Source organism: Triticum dicoccoides, chromosome 3B (assembly GCF_002162155.2).
Source record: "Triticum dicoccoides isolate Atlit2015 ecotype Zavitan chromosome 3B, WEW_v2.0, whole genome shotgun sequence".
In the NCBI taxonomy this organism is placed as follows: domain Eukaryota; kingdom Viridiplantae; phylum Streptophyta; class Magnoliopsida; order Poales; family Poaceae; genus Triticum; species Triticum dicoccoides.
The window spans coordinates 388,267-410,924 of record NC_041385.1 but is presented as its reverse complement, the minus strand read 5'-3'; the positions used below and the strand labels follow the sequence as shown (position 1 = coordinate 410,924).

General features: G+C 41.9%; 1 protein-coding gene across 1 annotated transcript; it reads left to right on the top strand.

Annotated features, from left to right (window-relative positions):
- The first annotated feature begins 5,771 nt into the window (after positions 1–5,771).
- On the top strand, positions 5,772–7,770 carry LOC119274224 (transcription factor bHLH167-like). The gene is made up of 3 exons (XM_037554885.1): positions 5,772–5,939; positions 6,642–7,034; positions 7,705–7,770. Exons 1-3 carry the CDS (start codon positions 5,772–5,774, stop codon positions 7,768–7,770), a joined length of 627 nt encoding a protein of 208 aa, XP_037410782.1.
- Positions 7,771–22,658: the final 14,888 nt, after the last annotated feature.

Below are 22,658 nucleotides of genomic sequence, written 5' to 3'. Positions count from 1 at the left end.
CTGGGGCGTGAGGATGATTTACTTCATGGGCTGTAGCATATTGTGCACTGTGTCAACACTGTACTAGTCTGGGGCCCTGGGCTTGGCCCAATCCTGGGTCCGCCCCTGCTTGTCAAAGATGACATCTCTCACACCCAATACGTGATCACTCTTGATCAACTTGTTGAGATTGCACAACCCTACATGTCCAAGCCTTCTATGACAAAGCCATCCATAAGCAAATTTAGCAATAAGACATGTACGAACTCTTGATCCTTGTGAAAAAATGATAACGTAAATATCTTCAAGAACACGGGTAAGAACCATAGTACAATCATCTTTGCGAAAGACTTGACAATCAACTTAGCACACAAAATCCATAGTCAGTTAGTTTTGCAATGGAAAGAAGATTGTAACCAAGTGATTCAACAAGCATGATATTTTGATTGAGTTGTGTCTAGATATGATCACTTTACCAAGAGCGTATACCTTCCCTTCGGAATTGTCTCCAAAGGTGAAATTTCTTCTTGATCTATCATTCTTATGGAGTTCTTGGAACCTGTATTTATCTTCGTTCATGTGGTGAGAGCACTCGCTATCGAGTACCCATTCTATTGCACCGGGAGAATTGTGTTTGTGAGATCTTGACATGAGACACCTAAAGATACAATCACATTCATCTTCTCCATCGACATCATAGTCATTATGATTGCCTGCATTGTTAGTTTCTCCAACACCATGTTTTTCACTTATGCAATGAATTAGAAGAGCTGGTGAAAGGATATTGACAATGATAGGGACATCGCTTTTCTCCCGAGTGAGTGCATTGAGTTCATGCAATTGCTGCGCAAAGCTTGGATCGTTTTCGTCCTTCATCTTCAAAACTGCCATAGCCTTATGGAGAAATTCATCAGGATTTTTGAGAGAATAATATGGAGAGCCATAATAGCATTAGTCCGATTCCTTCCAAACAACATAAGCATTGTCAAAGTCAGTTAACTTTCTAAGTACATGATCATTAATGCCTCTAACAGTAAGTTGTGTAGCTCTAGCATTACATATCATATTAAGTTCTTCTTTAGAAGTAAGATGACTAGGATCCAACAGAGCGAAAGTCATATTCAACCCCTAGGTGCAAATGAGCTCGGGATGAATGGTAAATTCAAAAAAAAAGATGAAGATACATTAAAAAAAATTCTGAAAAACTTTCATGGCAAACATTGATAATTTTTTTTGCATGCTTGCAAATTTTCATCATGAAAGAACATTCGTGAAAGTGGTGGAAAAAATAACAAAATCATCACTCCAAAACGCTTTTGAAAATAGCACTATTGTAGCATTGATTTTGTTTTTGTTTTCTTGCCACGACTTCCGTGAATGTTCTTTCATTATGAAATTTTGCAAGCATCCAAAAAAAATCGTCAATGTTTTCCAAAGAAAAATTCAGATTTTTTTGAATTTACTGTTCGCCCGAGCTCATTTGAGCTCGGGCTGATAAACATCAGGTCCCAAACAGAGGTACATATTGATTTTCAATGATATCAAGAAAGTCACGTTCCTCATATAAGCTAGGGTATTTAACTTTCCAAGATTGATAATTAGAGCAAACACATATAGGAACTCTGCATCGAAGACTATCCATTAGATACCGTACTCTCCTAGGCGGTAAAGCCAAACCAAAGGGTCAATTTTCCTAGGATTCGCTAATGGAGGAACTTGTAGAGCAGACCAATGCTTGGATACCACTTTTAGGATCGATAAGTATGTCTAGAGGGCAGGTGAATAGACTACTAAGCCAAATAATGGACTCTTTCTGAAGTTTTAATTTCTTGTCCGATTATAGGCTTTTCTGGCAATCCATAGAGCATGCACACGTGCAAACCAAAAGTAATAGGCAACAGAAAGTAAAGACATGCAAGTGCAAACTAAAGAGGTGGACTTGAGATAATCACAAACACAATTGGCTTGGTGAAGACTTTTTACGTGCTTCAAATAGTTGGGGGTATCTCACATCCATGTTGATGGATATCTTCCATCCATGAATGAATAAGATCAAAAGGGCCCCGTTTAGGAGATGCCATGGAGGGACAGTCCAAGGACCATTGTTCAAAAAATCATCTGATTCAGCGATTTATCGTCAAATTAATCACTACTCAGGGGGTGACCGATATATAAGATTATGCCGACAAGCGATTTATCGGGAATCTACTGATATATCGGGCCTATTCCTAGCAACATGTGTGCAAGAAATATATTTATTTTTGTTTTTTGGACCTAGTTATGTAATATGTATTCTTGTCCAATTTTGTTCATCATTGTAAAAGGATTGAAAGCCGAGTAATCAAGTTAGCACTTCTGTCCAATATTGTTTTTGTGTCGCATATGGGGAATCCATTGGTGCTCCCGGCAGGCGCGCGCTACTGCCCATGACATTGTTTTTTCAAATGTCAAAAAAAAATTCCAGCAAAAATTCTGCGTGTTCATTGTCACAACCAAATTTGTAAGCTAAAAAATTAAACATTTCCGCTTGTGCAAAAAAAAAAGAAAAAAAGAAATGTTACCCCAAAATGTCACCCTAAATTTGTTTTCTTCACCGGTGGAACACCACTGCTCTATTTCGCATGAAAATTTTCAAGGATGCTTGCGACACTAACACGAACATCTACAAGAAAAATTCAAGAATTTTTTAAAATATTTCCTATATTTTTTGTTTACTATTCACGCGGGAGCGCGCGCTCCCGGGAGCCAAAACGTCATTCTCGTTGAATATAGCATATTTTAGTGCTCGGAACCCAGGATAGCAATCTTGGGGTGGAGTAATAGTAGTACATGCAGTTGGTTTAATACTCTACTTATGCCAGACATAAAGCCTATGTGAGATTATGCCATGAATGATCATAGTCATACTCGTTGTTATTCTTGTCAGTTGTCCAACTTTAATTTGTGACCATGTCGTTTGCCTTCTTTTCTAGAGAGATACCTCGTGTGAACATATGCCCCTGATCCATTCTTCCATCGATAAAAGCATACAAAATTGCTCTTTCATATTTGCTTTTACTTTTACTGCTCAATTAGCTATCGATTTGTTTTTAACCTTTACAGTTAGGTACAAGTTGGGTTCCAACTGCATAGAGTAACATTGTTTAGAGTCTGCGTTAACTGAGTCTGACTAAACCGAGCATGCACAGATTCCAAAAATGATGCAAACTTGCAAAGTGATGGCTAGCCCAAAGCATTTTTGTGATAGTGATGTTACGATATGTATAATGGTGGCACGTGGATACAGATGTCTCATGACAAAAAATAGCTTCAAGCACATATATTGATTTTTTTCTCCCCAATGCAAACTACTACTAGTGGGCCTCATCAAATAATAAAAAGTAGAGTCCCACTACACATGCATCCATATTCTTCACTTTAACTTTTCCAGCTTTATGGACCAGACCAAAATTTTCTTTTCAAGCACCCGCCTCCGTAGGGGATCACGCCGCTCCATCCAAACATACTTTTACTGACATCGCCGATCCTACATAGCATATGAGACATCACCCTGAGGTTATGCATTGTACATACCCTTTATACTAGAATTTGCAACCTGTGTACATGGTCTGGACCTCCGGGGCTGAGCAAGGTACATGGTACATGGTCCATGGTCCAGAGCGTGGTGTGGATGGCCCTGGTAGTACATGGTCCAGAACGTGGCGTGGATGGCCATGGCAGTACATGATGCACTTAATTTGGCATGCACCTCCCTTGTTCTGGGTCCACAACGTGGTCTGGGGCCTGAGCATACGGCCACCAGAAAAACGTGCGTGGGTTTTGTTTCCCAAGAGTAAACACTGTAGCTTTTTTTTCATGGTAATACGTGTCTCATTCATATCATAAAGAACAAAGTACAAGTCACGTAAAGACCGATATAACAAAACTGAAAAGATAACAGAACATCTCTGAGCTTGACACCAACGTCCGTCACCTGCCTCCGGCACCACCACAGCAGCCACCGAAGAAAAGAATGACGAAGCACCTCCTGACCCGAGCTCGACGCGGCTCCATCGCTGATATGCAGCTTTACGGACCTCCAAGGTGGCTCACCAAAAGTGAAACCCTTACCGTTGAACGAATCAGATCGGGGCAACACCCCAGACACGCCATCGAACTCCAGATCTAGCAACCCACCACGACTAAAACGCCGAAGGAGGAAACCATATCTGCCATCCACCAACCACGAGCCCAGCACATGCTCCGTCTTTCAGATGTCGTCGATGCAGACCACAATCTGCATCCGCTCCTGGACTACCTCCCAAGCTCCGCGCCGACGCTGGAGCAAACGCCGTCGCAACGGCGGAGCCCGAGGACACAGGTCCACCACGAGGATGCCGCCGCCGCCACGCCATCCTTGCTTGAACAGACTGGTTTCCAAATCCATCCCCAACCATAGGACCGATGGCCTCGTCAGGGAAGGATCCAAAAAATCTTTATTCAGCGTTGTCATCGTCGCCGCCGAAGCAAAGACGATGAACAACCTAAAAACCTAAACTACAAGAGAGTAAAAACGATCCACACGCGTGGATCCGGCGACCCCCCTCACCACCGACGACCGAGGTCGCCGGTGGAGGGGAGCCGCCGAAGAGCGGCGTTGGAAGATCGTCCTCTCCCTAGCGGTGGCTAGGGTTCGAGCCGCCAGAGACGAGAGGAAAACAAGGACAGTAAACACTGTAGCTATACTGTTCCTAATCTACGGCTAGGAGAGCAAATACGGTGGTTCAAGCATTGCTTTAGGGAAACAAACCAAGTGGCCTGGAGTTTGGCGAAGAATCCCTGATTTTGTTTCTCATCTCTTTGTAAACGATATGACCTTTTTCTTTTGCGGGTGATGTAAACGATATGACCATTATATGAAATAAAGACTTTTACCCGTCAAAGAAACTTTAACTAATGCTTACAACGTCCGCTAAAACTCTAGAGATAAGACTAATGGATGAGTTGAACAACAAAGACATGGATCAGCATGGCTCCTATTTAGCGAATCTAAATGTTCAGCGGGGTAAATACCGAGCTAATGAAGCCTTAAGAAATGACAGTGGTGGTGTACCACGCAAAAAAATAAGCGGTGATCTGTACAATCAAGTTTTTTAGCCTTGCTCTAAGGGAGTAATTAATTTCCCTCTTCAACCAGCAATCCTTGTAACGATGGATCTTACCCATCTTCTTTTCTTACAGTAAGTTTATTGTGGTGAAGAGCGACAAATAATGCCTAGCTAGGTACCAATGGCAGTAGCCCCACTCCCACTTGCACTCAATCATGCATATGCATGCTACCTGCAAAGACATATCGCTCACGGCCGAGAATTATACGTTCGATCGTACGTGTGTTTAACCAATAATTGCAATGGATCCATGCATGCACACGCTGCTGTCACCTTTGTCACCCAAACACACGGAGCTCTGCAATACGTTCGTACGCTGCTGCTAATAAGCATAACAAACAACAACAATAACAACAAAGCTCCGTTGAAATTTCTCCATCAGTCTCCACCCACTACTGTAGCCACACATATACCTCGTAGATATGTACACACATTTTGTAGCACAATATATCCTCAGATCCCCTTCGGGCCGGCCTTCCCTTACCACGCACTCCTTCTTCCTCCTCCATCGCATCCTACCTAGCTAGCTGCCGGCATGAGGCTAGCAGCTGCCTGCACTTCGGTATTTCCTTCCTCATTACGTTTACAATTCGATCTAGAGTATTAAGACCGCGGCTTCCGATCGGTCTCTCCCTGCTAAGGTAGATGGAGGTGAAGGCTAAGCCGGTGAGGGGCGGAAAGAGGACCGGGGCGAGGGGCAGCAGGGCGGTACCTGTTGAGAAGAAGGCCTCGGAGAAGGAGAGGAGGCAGCGCATGAAGGCGCTCTGCGGGAAGCTCGCGTCCCTCATCTCAAAAGAACACTTCCCCCACGCTGTAAGAACTAAGAACTAATCAAGAATATGCTTCTCTCTTCACATGCTATTGTTTGCTCATTGCATATAACCTTACTGTGTGATAGCTAGCTAGTTGTTTCTCTCCAGCTCTCCATGTTTATACTGTCATCTCATCCTGTCCATAAATAGATGAGTTTATATATTCTAAATATTTAAGTGCCGAATGGCAATTAACTGTGTTTGTTGGAGATTTATGTTCACTTTAGGTACTACTTTTGAAGCTCATGGCATGTCTGAGGTACTGCTGAAAACAAGTGCAGAGTACAAAGACACCATGGATTAAAGAAAATCGACAATTGGTTTTACGCAAAGTTTTCTAATAGTGGGTTATGGCAAATAGTGGCAAGAGCGTTAGCACACTAAACTGGTGCTATAGCGTGCTAAATTGCGCTATAGCATGCTAATTGATGCTAAGAGCCTTAGCATGATGCCCCACTAAATGCTATAACGCGCATTGTTTAAAACTATGGATTTTTACTCGACATAATATGAATAATAAACATTGAAATCCAAAAGGTTTGTTATGCGTAATTGTGTGCATCATCATAAATAGACTGGACTAAAATACAACTCTTCCATTATCTAGGAAAGGAATGGCTATCAACCAAGGAAATCATGTCATACAATAAAAAAAAGCACTCCCTAATCTGTTAATATTATTGTGCCTTTAATGCATATATAGGATACAATGACCCAGTTAGGCAGCCTGGATGTGGCGGCATCATACATCAAGAAGCTCAAGGAGAAGGTCGATGAGCTACAACACAAGAAGACCTCTATACAAGCCATGGCTACCTTACTGGGAGTTAGTGGCATCGCGACACCCATTATCACTGCTACCACGAGCGGCGGCGCGGGGTCACCAGAAGGAGGGAAAAAATTGGAGGCATCGCCACTAGTAGTGGAGGTGCGGCAACCCGGCGATGCAAGCATGGAGGTGAGACTGATATGCAGCACAGAGAGGCCTATCAAGCTCCATGAGGTGATTACAATTCTTGAGGAAGAAGGGGCCGTCATCATCAATGCTAATGACTCTACTTCTGCCCACAGAATATTCTACACTATACACTCCCGGGTACGTACATATGTTGCAAAATGTAATGCGCACGCGAGTCCTAGGATTAAGATTTCAACCAATAATTAATTATACCAAAAAAAATATAGTTTATGCAGCATGAAAATTGTATCATTAAAAGCATTATTTTCTGAATAAACTGGTTTTTGTGTCAAAATATCTTTTTTTTTCCTTTTTGGAACCTTGGAGTGATAGCATTATTTAAAATATGTGTCCATACTTACCTGATGGTTAATGTTAGTTTCTAATGTAACATTAAATTGAATTAACGACATATATAGAAGTAAAAGGCATAAAAGAAAATATAAGAGTGTCCCTGTGCATATGTGGAACTGCAGAACTATAGATTCCTCTCCAATCATTTTCTTGGGCTATAGAACGATAGAAAGAAACAAAAGAAGCGCGGAAGCTAGCCCAGAAGTTTGAAAACAATCTTGGATGCACACAACGTGACATACACGTCTTAATTGATTTCATTATTTACTTATATATTGTTTGTCCCGCTCTTGTGGCCAGAATGTATGTGCTAAATTTAGTTAGGCGCGACTGGAAAAAATTGCATTGTGTGATGGAGAATTGGTTTCCATCTTAATATCAAATTATAAATTTGTCTAATTTGCATCAAATTAAGTTAACTAATTTCATAAATTTCTCTCTTGTTATTGTGCAGGCCTTCAGCACTAGAATTGGCATAGATGTTTCAAGAGTTTCCGAACGACTAGGAGCATTGGTTTGATAGTAAGTCGATTTGTATAAAAAGGAAAAAAGAGTCGCTTAACTGTATAAATAAACATTCCACAAATTTTACATGATGTCTGTTCATTAACTGACCGATTAGTGATGGAAACACCTTAACTAGCTAGTAAAGGTGTTGAACTCACAACATGACCAATGTATGAAATAATATGTTGATCAATCTTTGATCTATAATCACCCTCTATATATTATATTAACAAGTTTTGGGCTATAATAACTTGTTGTACATGTTAAAATATAGAATTTTAAATGTGGTGTACATATACTTCGGCTAAAAACAACAACTGGAGTGCTTGCACCCTTCCAACCAATAGCATCCGTGTCAGTACATCACTGGAGAACTTTTTTGGAAAACAAAATTTTTGGAATTCATTCATGTACTAATTACTCGATATCTAGATTAGGGTAAATGTTTGGCTGTGTAATTGTATGGTCGAGATGCCTGACCAAATCCGAGAGTTGTGCAATATGTATCCCGGACCAAAAGAGCAGGGTGACTTAACAACAATTATTTAACTAAACAGCCGCAATTTTGCCATGACTTATAAATATTATTTTCTTAGTTAGCTAATGGTTCCGGCCAGATTAAAGAAATTAGACCTCGTGCATGCACAAGGCCCTTTTCAGACTACATATTTTGCACTTGCATGTTGAGGACAAATTAATTTGGCAAGGAACAAATACCTTGAACATCAAGACTTTGGCCTGTCATTGAAAGTTAAGTTAATAATTCTTTGACAAAAAGAAAATTCTAGTTTCTGAACTAATGAAACTTCGGACGAAACAGAAGAAAATATATGTGGATGTCAGGGTGTGTATGGTAGAAAGATTTAGTAAAGTATGAATCATGCATGACAAATGAATATATCCTACCCATTGGCTCAACAAATATAGTAATGTTTATGTTCCAAAAGAAAAATAGAAGTGATGCATGGACAGCAAGGTGTGTATGGTAAATGTTTGGCTGTGTAATTGCATGGTGGAGATGCCTGAAGAAATCTGTGAGTTGTGCAATATGTATCCCGGTTATTGGGGTGCACGGTCGGGACCAAAAGAGCACTGCAACTTAACAATAATTATTTAACTAAACAGGCGCAATTTTGCCACGACATAAAAGTATTAATTCCTTAGTTAGCTAGTGGTTTCTGCCTCATTAAAGAAATTTGACCTCGTGGATGCATAAGACCTTTTTCAGACTAAATATATATTGCACTTGCACATTGAGAACAAATTAATTTGGAAAGGAATAAATACCTTCAACATCAAGACTTTGGTATGACATTGATAGTTAAGTTAATAATTCTTTGACAGAAAGCAAATTCCAGTTTCCAAACTAATGAAACTTTGTGCGAAACAGAAGAAAATATATGTGGATGTCAGGATGCCTAAAAACGAATATACTATATATTGACTCAGCAAATATATTGATGTTCATGTTCCAAAAGAAAAAAAGGAAAGTGATGGCTGAAAGGGAGAGCTAGGCTGGTGTTACATGCATGTAAACGTGCCGAATGAAGATGTGATGGCGTTTGGACATATGCTCCACTTCGCTTTCTTCCTCGTCACCAGAGGGTGATTGGGAGGGGCCGGAAAGTCACCAGCAAGGAATCAATCTACATGTCAGTTTACCCACACACAAAAATCTACATGTCAGTTTGCACATATTTTATTTGGCGCGTGGAAGTGACTGCCGTATTATTTTCTTCCACATCAGTAATTCTTTTCGATCGTGATTGTTTCACACAACAATAGCTTTGTAAAAGGTGAAAATAACTTTATCCAAAACAGCATGTGGATCAGCCCCATATAGATTTAAGTGGAGAAATATTGCACTTGGATAACAATGTTAAACTTTACAAAGTGTCGAATTTGACATGATTTTTTTAAAGGAGGTTCAACCCATGCATGATATCACTGTGATGCACACATGCATGATATCCTAATCAAAAGATCATGAGATTATGACGTGTTTACTTGATCTCTTCCAGGCCGAGGTGGTGCGCGGATGAGTATAAACTCCACCAAAATGCCACATGTGATTGCTTAATTTTGTTGTAATTGTGTCACTCTTGCCACAGCTAAGTTAACTAATTGCTACAGCTAAATCTTGACTTAATTAATTAAGTGCCACTAGCCAGATTAAAGTGCTTAAATTAGGTGAATTGACAACTCCCATACACGTCACAGTCTGGTGTACATTACATAAGTGTGAATGTAAGTACACATACGTACAATTTTGTATAGCTCGTGGCGACCAAATGTCAAAACCACAATTTTATAATCTGTCAACCCTCTGCTGAACGCGCTAACATTGATCCTGCATGTGTGCTCTGTCTCATTATGAAACTATATCAGCATCGACAGCTTAGCAGTGGAGATTTCAGGATCAAGGTGCCATTAAAATAATTGCAGGCCGTGATCGTGCAGCTGTACTGTACGCGCTTTGCGCCTTATCAAGTATAGCTAATTATTCTAGCGCCTCCTCCCCCGATGGCCCGTGATGGCCGGATCTACGGCAGGGTGTGCAGGGCGGCGGCGGCGTATGGCGGCAGGTCCAGCGGCGGCGCTCGATCTGGGCCCAAATGGGCTTCGGTGGGTCGCAACCTCGTGTCCAGTTCCGTCAATGACTTGCCGTGCTGCTTCAGGGGAAACCCTAAGATCTGGTCATCCAGATCGGACGATGGCAGTACTGCGGTATCGTTATTCTCTTGGGAGCATCGTTTATGGAGTGGCGTTGGAAGACAGAGGCAGGAGGTGGAGCGGCTAAGTCTTGCACGGAGCTTCGATGGTGATGTCAAGTCATGCCTGACTGACAGGTTCTACGCTTTGTCATGCCTGGTCGGTAGGTGCTATGCAAGACAGATCTTCCAGAGTCTTCGCGTCTGGATGAATGCGCGCAGGGCGGTGGCCCCGTTGGGCGCCGTGGTGGGGTCGACGGATGTCTGGAATGGCAAGGATGATGCGCATCTCTATCCTGAAGATGGGTCAGCGGTCCGAGGATGATGGCGGCTTCTAGCTTCTAAAACGTGTGCATGTGGTGCGTCTTGATGACCCGCAAGTATACGGGGTCGCAATAGTTTTCGATAAGTAAGAGTGTCGAACCCAACGAGGAGCTAAAGGTAGAATAAATATTCCCTCAAGTTCTATCGACCACCGATACAACTCTACAGACGCTTGACGTTCGCTTTACCTAGAACAAGTATGAAACTAGAAGTACTTTGTAGGTGCAAAAGGATAGGTTTGCAAGATAATAAAGAACACGTAAATAAAAACTAGGGGCTGCTTAGATAAATACACAACTAAATAAGTAAAAGTAAAGAGCTTGTTGTCACGAGAAAGTTATTTGTCCAAGGCAATCAATAACTAGACCGGTAATCATTATTGCAAATTTATTTGAGGGAGAGGCATAAGCTAACATACTTTCTCTATTTGGATCATATGCACTTATGATTGGAACTCTAGCAAGCATCTGCAACTACTAAAGATTCATTAAGGTAAACCCAATCATAGCATTAAAGCATCAAGTCCCCTTTATCCCATACGCAACAATCCCTCTTACTCGGGTTTGTGTTTCAGTCACTCACCAACCCACTATAAGAGAATCATGAACATATTGCAACACCCTACAGCGGGACTCCCTCACGCTTGCGCGACAAGGAGGGCACCATAGGACAGCACCAATAATAAAACATACAACTCAAACTAATCACGATCATCAAATAGCCATTAGGACAAAACAGATCTACTCAAACTTCATAGGATAGCCATACATCATTGGGAAATAATATATAGCGTTGAGCACCATGTTTAAGTAGTGATTACAGCGGGTAAGAGAGAGGTTACACCGCTGCATAGAGATGGGGGAAGGTGATGGAGATGTTGGTCAAGATGACGGCGGTGTTGGTGATGATCGCGGTGATGATGATGGCCCCCGACAGCGTTCCGGCGCCACCGGAAGCAAGGGGGAGAGGGCCCCCCTTCTTCTTCTTCTTCCTTGACCTTCTCCCTAGATGGGAGAAGGGTTTCCCCTCTGGTCCTTGGATCCCATGGCTTGGGAGGGGCGAGAGCCCCTCCGAGATTGGATCTATCTCTCTATTTCTGCGTTCTCTGCGTTGGCAGATTCTACCGCTTCACCGTTTCCTTTATATCCGGAGATCCGTAACTCCGATTGGGGTGAATCTTTCGCCCAGATCTTTCTCATAAAATTAGCTTTCTTGCGCCAGAAGGAGAGCATCAACCGCCTTACGGTGGGCTCACGAGGGTCAGGGGCGCGCCTGGGGGGGTAGGGCGCGCCCCCCTACCTCGTGCCCACCTCGGATACCGTTTCACGTTGATTTTACCTCCAAAAAATCATAAATATTCCAAAAAAAATCTCCGTCCATTTTTTTTCCGTTTGGACTCCGTTTGATATTGGGTTTCTGCGAAACAAAAAACATGCAACAAACAGGAACTGGCACTAGGCACTGGATCAATATGTTAGTCCCAAAAATAATATAAAAAGTTGCCAAAAAGTATATGAAAGTGAATAATATTGGCATGGAACAATAAAAAATTATAGATACGACGGAGATGTATCAGCATCCCCAAGCTTAATTCCTGCTCGTCCTCGAGTAGGTAAATGATAAAAAAGAATAATTTTTGATGTGGAATGCTACCTAGCATAATCTTGATCATATGTCTAATCATGGCATGAATGTTAAGACACGAGTGATTCAAAGCAATAGTCAATCATTTGACATAAAAACGATAATACTTCGAGCGTACCAATAAAGCAATCATGTCTTTTCAAAATAACAAGGCCAAAGCAAGCTTATCCCTACAAAATCATATAGTTTGGTCATGCTTCATTTTCGTCACACAAAATGCCCCCATCATGCACAACCCCGATGACAAGCCGAGCAATTGGTTCATACTTTTTAACGCGCTTCAGCTTTTTAAACCCTCATGCAGTACATGAGCGTAAGCCATGGATATAGCACTATAGGTGGAATAGAATATAATGATGGAGGTTATGTGGAGAAGACAAAAAGGGAGAAAGTCTCACATCGACGCGGCTAATCAACGGGCTATGGAGATGCCCATCAATTGATGTCATTGCGAGGAGTAGGAATTGCCATGCAACGGATGCACTAGAGCTATAAGTGTATGAAAGCTCAACAAAAGAAACTAAGTGGGTGTGCATCCAACTTGCTTGCTCATGAAGACCTAGGGCATTTGAGGAAGCCCATCGTTGGAATATACAAGCCAAGTTCTATAATGAAAATTCCCACTAGTATATGAAAGTGACAACATAGGAGACAATCTATATGAAGAACATGGTGCTACTTTGAAGCACAAGATATGAGACTCACTACATGAAGAACATGGTGACTTTGAAGCACAAGTGTGAAAAAAAAGAGATAGTAACATTGCCCCTTTTCTTTTCTTTTCTTTTTTTGGTGGGCTTCTTTGGCCCCCTTTTTTTAATTTAGGCTTCTTTGGCCTTTTCTTTTTTTATGGGGCAATGTTCTATAATGATGATCATCACACTTTTGTTTACTTACAACTCGATATTACAACTCGATACTGGAACAAAGATATGACTCTATATGCATGCTTCCGGCGGTGTACCGGGATGTGCAATGATCTAGCGTAGCAATGACATCAAAAACGGACAAGCCATGAAAACATCATGCTAGCTATCTTACGATCATGCAAAGCAATATGACAATGAATGCTCAAGTCATGAATATGATGATGATGGAAGTTGCATGGCAATATATCTCGGAATGGCTATGGAAATGCCATGATAGGTAGGTATGGTGGCTGTTTTGAGGAAGATATAATGAGGCTTATGTGTGATAGAGCGTAACGTATCACGGGGTTTGGATGCACCGGCGAAGTTTGCATCAACTCTCGAGGTGATAAAGGGCAATGCACGATACCGAAGAGGCTAGCAATGATGGAAAGGTAAAAGTGCATATAATCCATGGACTCACATTAGTCATAAAGAACTCATATACTTATTGCAAGAATTTATTAGCCCTCGAAGCAAAGTGAAAGATCGTGGATGTCGCCTAGAGGGGGGGGGGGTGAATAGGCGCTCTAAAATAATTATGGTTGAGGCTTGAACAAATGCGGAATAAACCTAGCGGTTAATTTGTCAAGCACAAAACCTACAACAACTAGGCTCACCTATGTGCACCAACAACTTATGCTAAGCAAGAACAACTACTTAGGTGATAGCAAGATATATGACAAGAAACAATATGGCTATCACAAAGTAAAGTGCATAAGTAAAAGGCTCGGGTAAGAGATAACCGAGGCACACGGGGACGATGATGTATCCCGAAGTTCACACCCTTGCGGATGCTAATCTCCGTTTGGAGCGGTGTGGAGGCACAATGCTCCCCAAGAAGCCACTAGGGCCACCGTAATCTCCTCACGCCCTCACACAATGCAAGATGCCGTGATTCCACTAAGGGACCCTTGAGGGCGGTCACCGAACCCGTACAAATGGCAACCCTTGGGGGCGGTCACCGAACCCGTACACTTTGGCAACCCTTGGGGGCGGTCACCGGTACCCGTCAAATTGCTCGGGGCGATCTCCACAACCTAATTGGAGACCCCGACGCTTGCCCGGAGCTTTACACCACAATGATTGAGCTCCGAACACCACGAACCGTCTAGGGCGCCCAAGCACCCAAGAGGAACAAGCTCAAGGGTACCAAGCACCCAAGAGTAATAAGCTTCTCAACTTGTAACTTCCACGTATCACCGTGGAGAACTCAAACCGATGCACCAAATGCAATGGCAAGGGCACACGGAGTGCCCAAGTCCTTCTCTCTCAAATCCCACCGAAGCAACTAATGCTAGGGAGGAAAATGAGAGGAAGAACAAGAAGGAGAACACCAAGAACTCCAAGAACTAGATCCAAGGGGTTCCCCTCACATAGAGGAGAAAGTGATTGGTGGAAATGTGGATCTAGATCTCCTCTCTCTTTTCCCTCAAAAACTAGCAAGAATCCATGGAGGGATTGAGAGTTAGCAAGCTCGAAGAAGGTCAACAATGGGGGAAGAACACAAGCTCAAAGGATAAGGTTGAATGGGGAAGAAGACCCCCTTTTATAGGAGCTCCCGAATCCAACCGTTATGCTCACAGCCCGCACAGAGCGGTACTACCGCTCCAAGGAGCGATACTACCGCTAGGGCGGTAGCACCCCTTCGAAACACAACAGTGAGGAGGCAAAAAGGCCAAAAGAACCTTCGGAGCGGTAGTACCGCTCGTCCTCACGGTACTACCACTCGACCTCACGGTACTACCGCAAATGGTAGCGGTACTACTGCTTGCGAGCGGTACTAAAAAAATACTTCTGTGCCTACTTCCGCTGAGCAAAACACGAGATTTTGGTCCGGAGCGGTACTACCGCTTAGGAGCCGCGGTAGTACTACTCTGGGGCGGTACTACTGCTCAGGAGCCGCGGTAGTACTGCTCTTGAGCGGTAGTAAAAAATTACATCCGCTCTAGTCGCGGTAGTACCGCTGCAGCCTTTACCAAAACAGCCACAACTTTTGCAAACGGACTCCGAATTCAACGAAACCTAGTTTGTTGGAAAGCTAACGACATGGGCTAACACAATCTTGATAGAAATATCAAGAATAAGCAAATGAGAAAAGTCCCAAAGGAAAATGGTGAGAACCCTTCCTCGGAAAAGACCGGTAAAACCTTCAACACCGAAAACATCATAGAAGACGCATGTGAACTCCGTTTTCGATGAACTCAAACTTGTCATCAAGATGACCATAAGCTCTAAGACTCACAAAGAGAACCAAACAAGAACCAAGAAACATGATGCAAGGATGCAAGGGTTTGAGCTCTCTCCTAACGATACGATCAAGCTACCAACTTGAGAGCCCCCCTTGATAGTACGGCAATCGATCCTATAAATCGGTCTCCCACAACTACCATGAGACCGGTAAAATAGAAAACCTATCAAGGGCAAACCTTTGCCTTGCACAAAATCCACTTGAGCTAGATGATGACGATCTACTCCTCCTCAAGATGGACCACCTTTCTTGATTGCGTTGGCTCGATGAAGACTAGTTGATTGCTCCCCATACTCCACTATGGGTGAGCCACTCTTCCGCTCATCTTCACAAGTCCATTGTCACCACAACGGACGGCAAGCTTCAAGCACTTGATCTCTTCGTGATACATCACTTGAACTTGCACACCGTAACCTAACCCCACAAAGAACTCTCACGAAGACCATGGGTTAGCACACAAAGCGTAATGGACAATGCTTACCATACCATGGGATCACTTGATCCCTCGGTACATCTTGTGCGCTTTGTGTGTTGAATCTTTCCAACTCTCTTCATTTGGATGATGTCTTGAAGGTGGACATGAATGATCACACAATCTTATTCTTCAAGACATGCTTGCAATAAGCTCAACACTCACATGACCAATCTTTGGATAATTCCTTAATAACACCTTGGTCAACTCATAAACTCCTTGAAACCAACACATGGACTTCAAGAAAAGCCTATGGACAAAACCTTCAGATATAACTCAAGGCAACCATTAGTCCATAGAGATTGTCATCAATTACCAAAACCAAACATGGGGGCACCGCATGTTCTTTCAATCTCCCCCATTTTGGTAATTGATGACAATCACTTTCAAGAGAGTTTATACAAGGAGTTATGCATCATCATGCAATGCAACAACCAATGATGCATGAGAATGGGATGCAAATGCTTAGGAACCAAAACCAAAGCAAGGAGAAAACTCAGAAGACTTCTCCACAAAACTCTCTGAAACTCCTCCCCCATTGGCATCGATTGCCAAAATGGGTGAAAAGCTTAGAAGGCCAACATAAAGAGTGTTCCTCCATAAATTGTGTATCTCTCAAAAATAGAGTGGAATGCAATACACATATCCAATGGTAAATACTTGGAGGAAGACAAACTATATTGAGACCCGAAGATTGCAAAAGAGTGATATGCCACAAAGACATAACAAAGAGAGAAACAAGCAATCGAGCAATCAAAAGATACCAATTGAAGCAAGCAATCAAATGATATCAATTGAACCAACTAGACCAAAGACCCTATGAGCCACATGAATGAAGGATATTATGATATGAGCAAAGGAGTGTTCTAAATAAGCTAGAGAAGCTCCCCATGATTTGTGCACACATAAGAATATTTGTATTTGGATACAAAGTGCACAAAATAGGATCATAGCTCCCCCAAAATCAATAGAAACTTACATCCAGTGCAAGTGAGCATATAGGAAACAAAGCCTAGCGCTTGCAACAAGCACATGGTTGAGCAACAAGTAAAAGAGGCAACTTAAGAATAGGCTCAACCAAAATGATGTGTGTGAGTCATGGCGAAGCACTTGAGAAGACTAAAAATAGGATGAGCATTAAGCATCAACATAGTCTTGAAAGAATGAGGCACACGGTGCAAGGCCTATCATTCCCACACACAACTAGCAAATGGGTTCACAAGCTTACTAATAAGCATATAAAGAACCTATGCTTGTGACAACCTGTGGTGAAGATAGAAGATTAAAGCCTCATCAAGACGAGGGATACCAGTTAAGATGGCAAAAGCCTCGTAAAGACAAGCATGAGGAAAATAATCTTCACCACACAAGAGTGCATCAAGATGCTACAATAGAGGACACGCACTCAAGGCAAAAGCTTTCACGGAGCCACCAAAGAAATAACATAAGAAAGACAAGGTGGACGTGAAAGAAAGGATATCAACTAGAGACGTAAGTTCTCTCAAGTGTATAGGGTTCTAGGTAGATGAAATCATGATGATATATATCTACAAAGAAGGATGTACACTCGAAATAGTTACAGCACGAAGGAACAAGATATCCAAAAGGAAGTCATACATATACCAATAAGATATTTGCCTGGAAGCATAGCACATGGCTAGATATGGTCTTATTGTATATAAATGAATTCCTACCGCACGAACATCAAAGACATCACAACTAGCAACAAGAGATTATCGTTGGGATGCTTTGAGAAGGGAAACAAGTATCACAAGATATGAAATGAATATCATGCCAAGATGCAACCTACACAAGGTTGAATACAAGAAGGGAAAGCATGAATAGATACTTGTTACCGGGATATCATTGGAAGGATGTAGTAGATACCAATTGAAGGTAGATAGTAGTTCATTGATCATCCTAGCTTGACTCCAATATGCACATGGTGACAACACCTTCCTTGTGAGTGAGCCAAGCATCCAATGCATCTCCAAATGTTCCTAGAAGAACAAGACAAACTAAACAGTACCCAAACTCATCGGGACCAAATAGTTAGAAACACCAATACATAGGACAAACTCCACAAAAATATGTGCATATAGATATGAAAATGAATTTCATGCACATCTCATCCAAATTGAGACTAGGTCGAGTTTTCCCTATATATTGAGTCAAAGAAAGAAAGCATGCCAAATGAAATACATGAAGTAAACATGCATGCTCAAGACTTACAAAACCCGAAACCAAAAGACAAAGAAATGCCAAGTGAAAAGGATACCAAATGGAGAAATCATCACTTGGAAGATATCATTAAAGATACATCAAGGAATGAGATATCCATTGATACACACTAAACAAAAGATGTCAAACTCCCAAAGAGAGGATGGTTCCAAACAAACCAAGCTCTCAGCAAAGTTTCATGATGGCACAAAGTACCAAAAAGAAATGGCTTGCCTTCCACCAAAACACACTTGATAAGGATCACAAGAAGAGTGTTCTGAAGAAAATAGAATAGCTCCCCCCACGAGTTGTGCATTATATAGGATTTGTATTTGAATACAAAATGCACAAGGTGGGATCACCGCTTTCACTATATCTAGAAAACACTAGACAAGAACAAGAAGTAAACAAGATCCACAAGTGGTATGGAAGACAACGGGAGTTGACACAATCCTTGGCAAGAGAAAAGGCAAGTAAAACAAAAGCCAATGTAAAGATGATCAATAAATTCTACCACACATAAATGACTACCAATTGTCAAAAGACAAGATGTAGATGGAAAGAATTCCCGGTGGTAGATAGCAAGGATATCCAACATCATCTTCACACCACACACAAGCAAATTGCAACTTGTAGAGCTAACATGCCACCTAGGAACAAGATAATCTACAATATCAATACTAGGTGACAACATCTCAAATGTACACATTTTCTAGGCTAGTAATATACATAGCATATTACTCCCCCATAATGTGATACCAATGAAGAAAACTTAACAAGAGGCAATAAGAGGATCCAACACGAGATAATCAATGGAATTTTTAGAATTTGAATTTCTCATGAAAGATATACCACCTAGCGACTAGATAATCTTGAAATATCAATACTAGATGGTATTACTCATGTGCACACATTTATAGGATTGTGAGGTGCACAAAGCACACCACTCCCCCATAATGGATATTCCATTAATCTCTCACAAGAGCCAACTAAGAAATAAACAAGATGCACTAAGGTTCAACGAACTACACACAAGTACATGATGTGCAAACCAACATACACAAAGGCAATTTGGAGACACATCATATACAAACACATGCAAGGAACAAAACCAAAACATGCAAAGGGGCAAGTAACTTTCAATGTAAACAATTTAAGTACAAGTTACCGCAAGCAGGCATATTGGATATAAGATAGAAACTTGACAACCCAATTGACTTGGCTTGAGACAACAAGAAAGATGAAGTCCCCTTAATTCTTCATAATGTAGCCAAGTCTCCAATGCCCTCCAACAACACCTATTGATAAAGTTTGAGCTTGTTGGTCCCCAACCAAGTTGGGTCCTAAGAGGTTAGTCACAATAGGCTTGGCAACCCAAATGGTTCTTTTCTTGACACCACTTTGAGTACCAACAAACTTGGCAAACACATTGCCAACCTTATCCTTCCCAAGAGAATAGATATCATCAATAATAATTGGGTTGGATAAGTTACCACTAGTGCATGAACAAGCGAGGTGACCTTTCTCACGACATAAGTAGCAACGTCTACTCTTCATTTTCTTCTCACTTGATTTCTCAACAAGAGAGGCATTAACTTGAGTCTTCTCGGGAAGTGGACTTTCTTCAACTTGAGGTTGAGCATGAGATTGAACTTGTGGCCTCTTCCCTTGTTGCTTGTTACCAATGGCATTCTTATTCAATGGGCAATATCTAACATGATGCCCTTCAGTTTTGCACTTGAAGCAAATAATCTTGGCCGAATTCTTGACTTGTTTTTGGCCCTTCTTCTTGTTGCTCTTAGACTTCTTCTTCTTCTTATTGGAGTTGAATCCAAGTCCACCTTTGTCATTGGGGGATTTTTGCACACTCAAGATATTGTTGAGTGTGGATTTCCCTTCATGACTCTTTTCCAAGTCTTTCTTCAAAGAAGTGACTTGGGCCTTGAGCTCTTTGATTTCCTCTACATGGTTAGTCTCAACACAAGTAATAGAGGAAGTATAAGCTTCATCGTTAGAGCAACAAGGCAAGGAAAGCAATTCATCACAAGATGTACCAACATTGTGAGTAGATGAATTACAAGGACTAGCACATGGCAATATAGTATTTTGACAAGAAGTGGTGCTAGTATCAACATGAGGCTCACTAGATGTTACCTTAGCAATCATGGCCTCATGAGCTATCTTTAGCACATTATGGGATACTAGAAGATCGTCATGAGAGCTTGAGAGCTTTTCATGGCTTTCTTCCAATTTCCCATAATTGCTAGATAGCAACTCAAGTTGAGCCCGTAGCTCAACATTCTTCTTCAAAATGGATGCTTCACAAGTAATAGAATTAGTAGCACAAGCATCATCATTAAAAACAAGAGGAGAAGGCAACTTGGCAAGCTCTTTTAAATAAGAAGCTTCAAGTTGAGCATGAGACTCGGCGAGTTTGATGAGCTCACCCTTGATGACCCTTGAGCCATTTTGGAGGTGCTCAAAATCCTCAAGGAGTCTAGCATGAGCAACTTCAAGCTTAGCATTTTTAGTTTCAAAAACATTGGCCACCTCAAGAGCTCTATCAGTAGATTCCTTCACTCTAGACAATTCTAGAGCAAAAGTCTCCTCAAGAGATTCCTTGGTGGTTTGTTCAAGTTCAAGAGCTTGAGAGAGGTCCGCAATCTCATTAGCGTAATCACGCCCATGACCTTCCATTTTATCAATGGTGACCTCATGCTCCTCAAGATGAGATTCCAACTCATCAATATATTTCTTGCTCTCAATAGCAATGGACATAATTTCCATGAAGTTGGAACGAGCAATTTTATTTTTATGAAGAGCTTTAAAAACCATTTCCCCCTTAATTTTTAAGGAGGCAACATTATCATTCTCTTCATCATTATCCTCATCATCATTAGCATCAACATCATCATCAAGAGACATATTGGGGTACAAAGTAGGAGATACCTTTGACGCCTTAGCCATAAGGCAAAATGCAATAGATGATGATGTAGGATCCCTTGAGGCACCATTAAACACCACATCTTGTTCCATGGAGTGTTCGGTTTCCTCTACATTGTTAGCACAACAATTCGAGGAAATAGATGCATTTTTATCATGGAAACAAAACATAGCAAGCATATCATCATGATATTTAGTCAAGCAATTTCTACATGATATGCAAGGACTATCAACACAAAAATGTGAAACATTTGGAGTGCTCGAAGTGTTAAAGCCCAAAGAGGGAGCATTGCAATAATATAGTGATGAAGGATCATCCACAATAAGCATACTATCATCATTGCAATGACCAACACTACTCACCATATCATTACCTTGTGGCAAACCACATGTAGGTGAAGTAGAAGAAGTTGAGAAGACTATATGACCGGAGGTGGAGGGAGAACAACCATCCCCACAAATCTTGGACACACCATATTTATCTTGAAGCTTTGTCCATAACTCATGAGCATCCCGGAACGGCATGAGTTGAAATATAACTACATTGCTCAAAGCATCGAAAAGCACATTAGAGGCTTGAGCATTGAGATAAGAGTTTTTCTCATCCTCTAAAGATAATCTTTGGGGATCCTTTGGAGGAGAAAAACCCATATCTACAATTCGCTCTAAGTTTGGGTCCATGACCCTAAAGAGATTAAGCATGTGAATTCCCCAAACATCAAAATTTGTGCCATCGAAACTAAGAGTGTCAGAGAATCCTAATCCTCTAGTCGACATCTTTACTCTCTAGGCGGTTAAGCCCACCAAAGAGAGACGAGGCTCTGATACCAATTGAAAGAACGTGGATGTCGCCTAGAGGGGGGGTGAATATGCGCTTTAAAATAATTACGGTTGAGGCTTGAACAAATGCGGAATAAACCTAGCGGTTAATTTGTCAAGCACAAAACCTACAACAACTAGGCTCACCTATGTGCACCAACAACTTATGCTAAGCAAGAAAAACTACTTAGGTGATAGCAAGATATATGACAAGAAACAATATGGCTATCACAAAGTAAAGTGCATAAGTAAAGGGCTCGGGTAAGAGATAACCGAGGCACGCGGAGACGATGATGTATCCCGAAGTTCACACCCTTGCGGATGCTAATCTCCGTTTGGAGCGGTGTGGAGGCACAATGCTCCCCAAGAAGCCACTAGGGCCACCGTAATCTCCTCACGCCCTCACACAATGCAAGATGCCGTGATTCCACTAAGGGACCCTTGAGGGCGGTCACCGAACCCATACAAATGGCAACCCTTGGGGGCGGTCACCGAACCCGTACACTTTGGCAACCCTTGGGGGCGGTCACCGGTACCCGTCAAATTGCTCGGGGCGATCTCCACAACCTAATTGGAGACCCCCGACGCTTGCCCGGAGCTTTACACCAC

What these genes read in the sequence shown, in the direction of transcription:
- LOC119274224 (XM_037554885.1), top strand. Translation starts at nt 5,772, where the DNA reads ATGGAGGTGAAGGCTAAGCCGGTGAGGGGCGGAAAGAGGACCGGGGCG. An exon ending in AAGAACACTTCCCCCACGCT is followed by an intron (nt 5,940 to 6,641) that starts GTAAGAACTAAG and finishes ATGCATATATAG; the next exon opens with GATACAATGACCCAGTTAGG. An exon ending in TCTACACTATACACTCCCGG is followed by an intron (nt 7,035 to 7,704) that starts GTACGTACATAT and finishes GTTATTGTGCAG; the next exon opens with GCCTTCAGCACTAGAATTGG.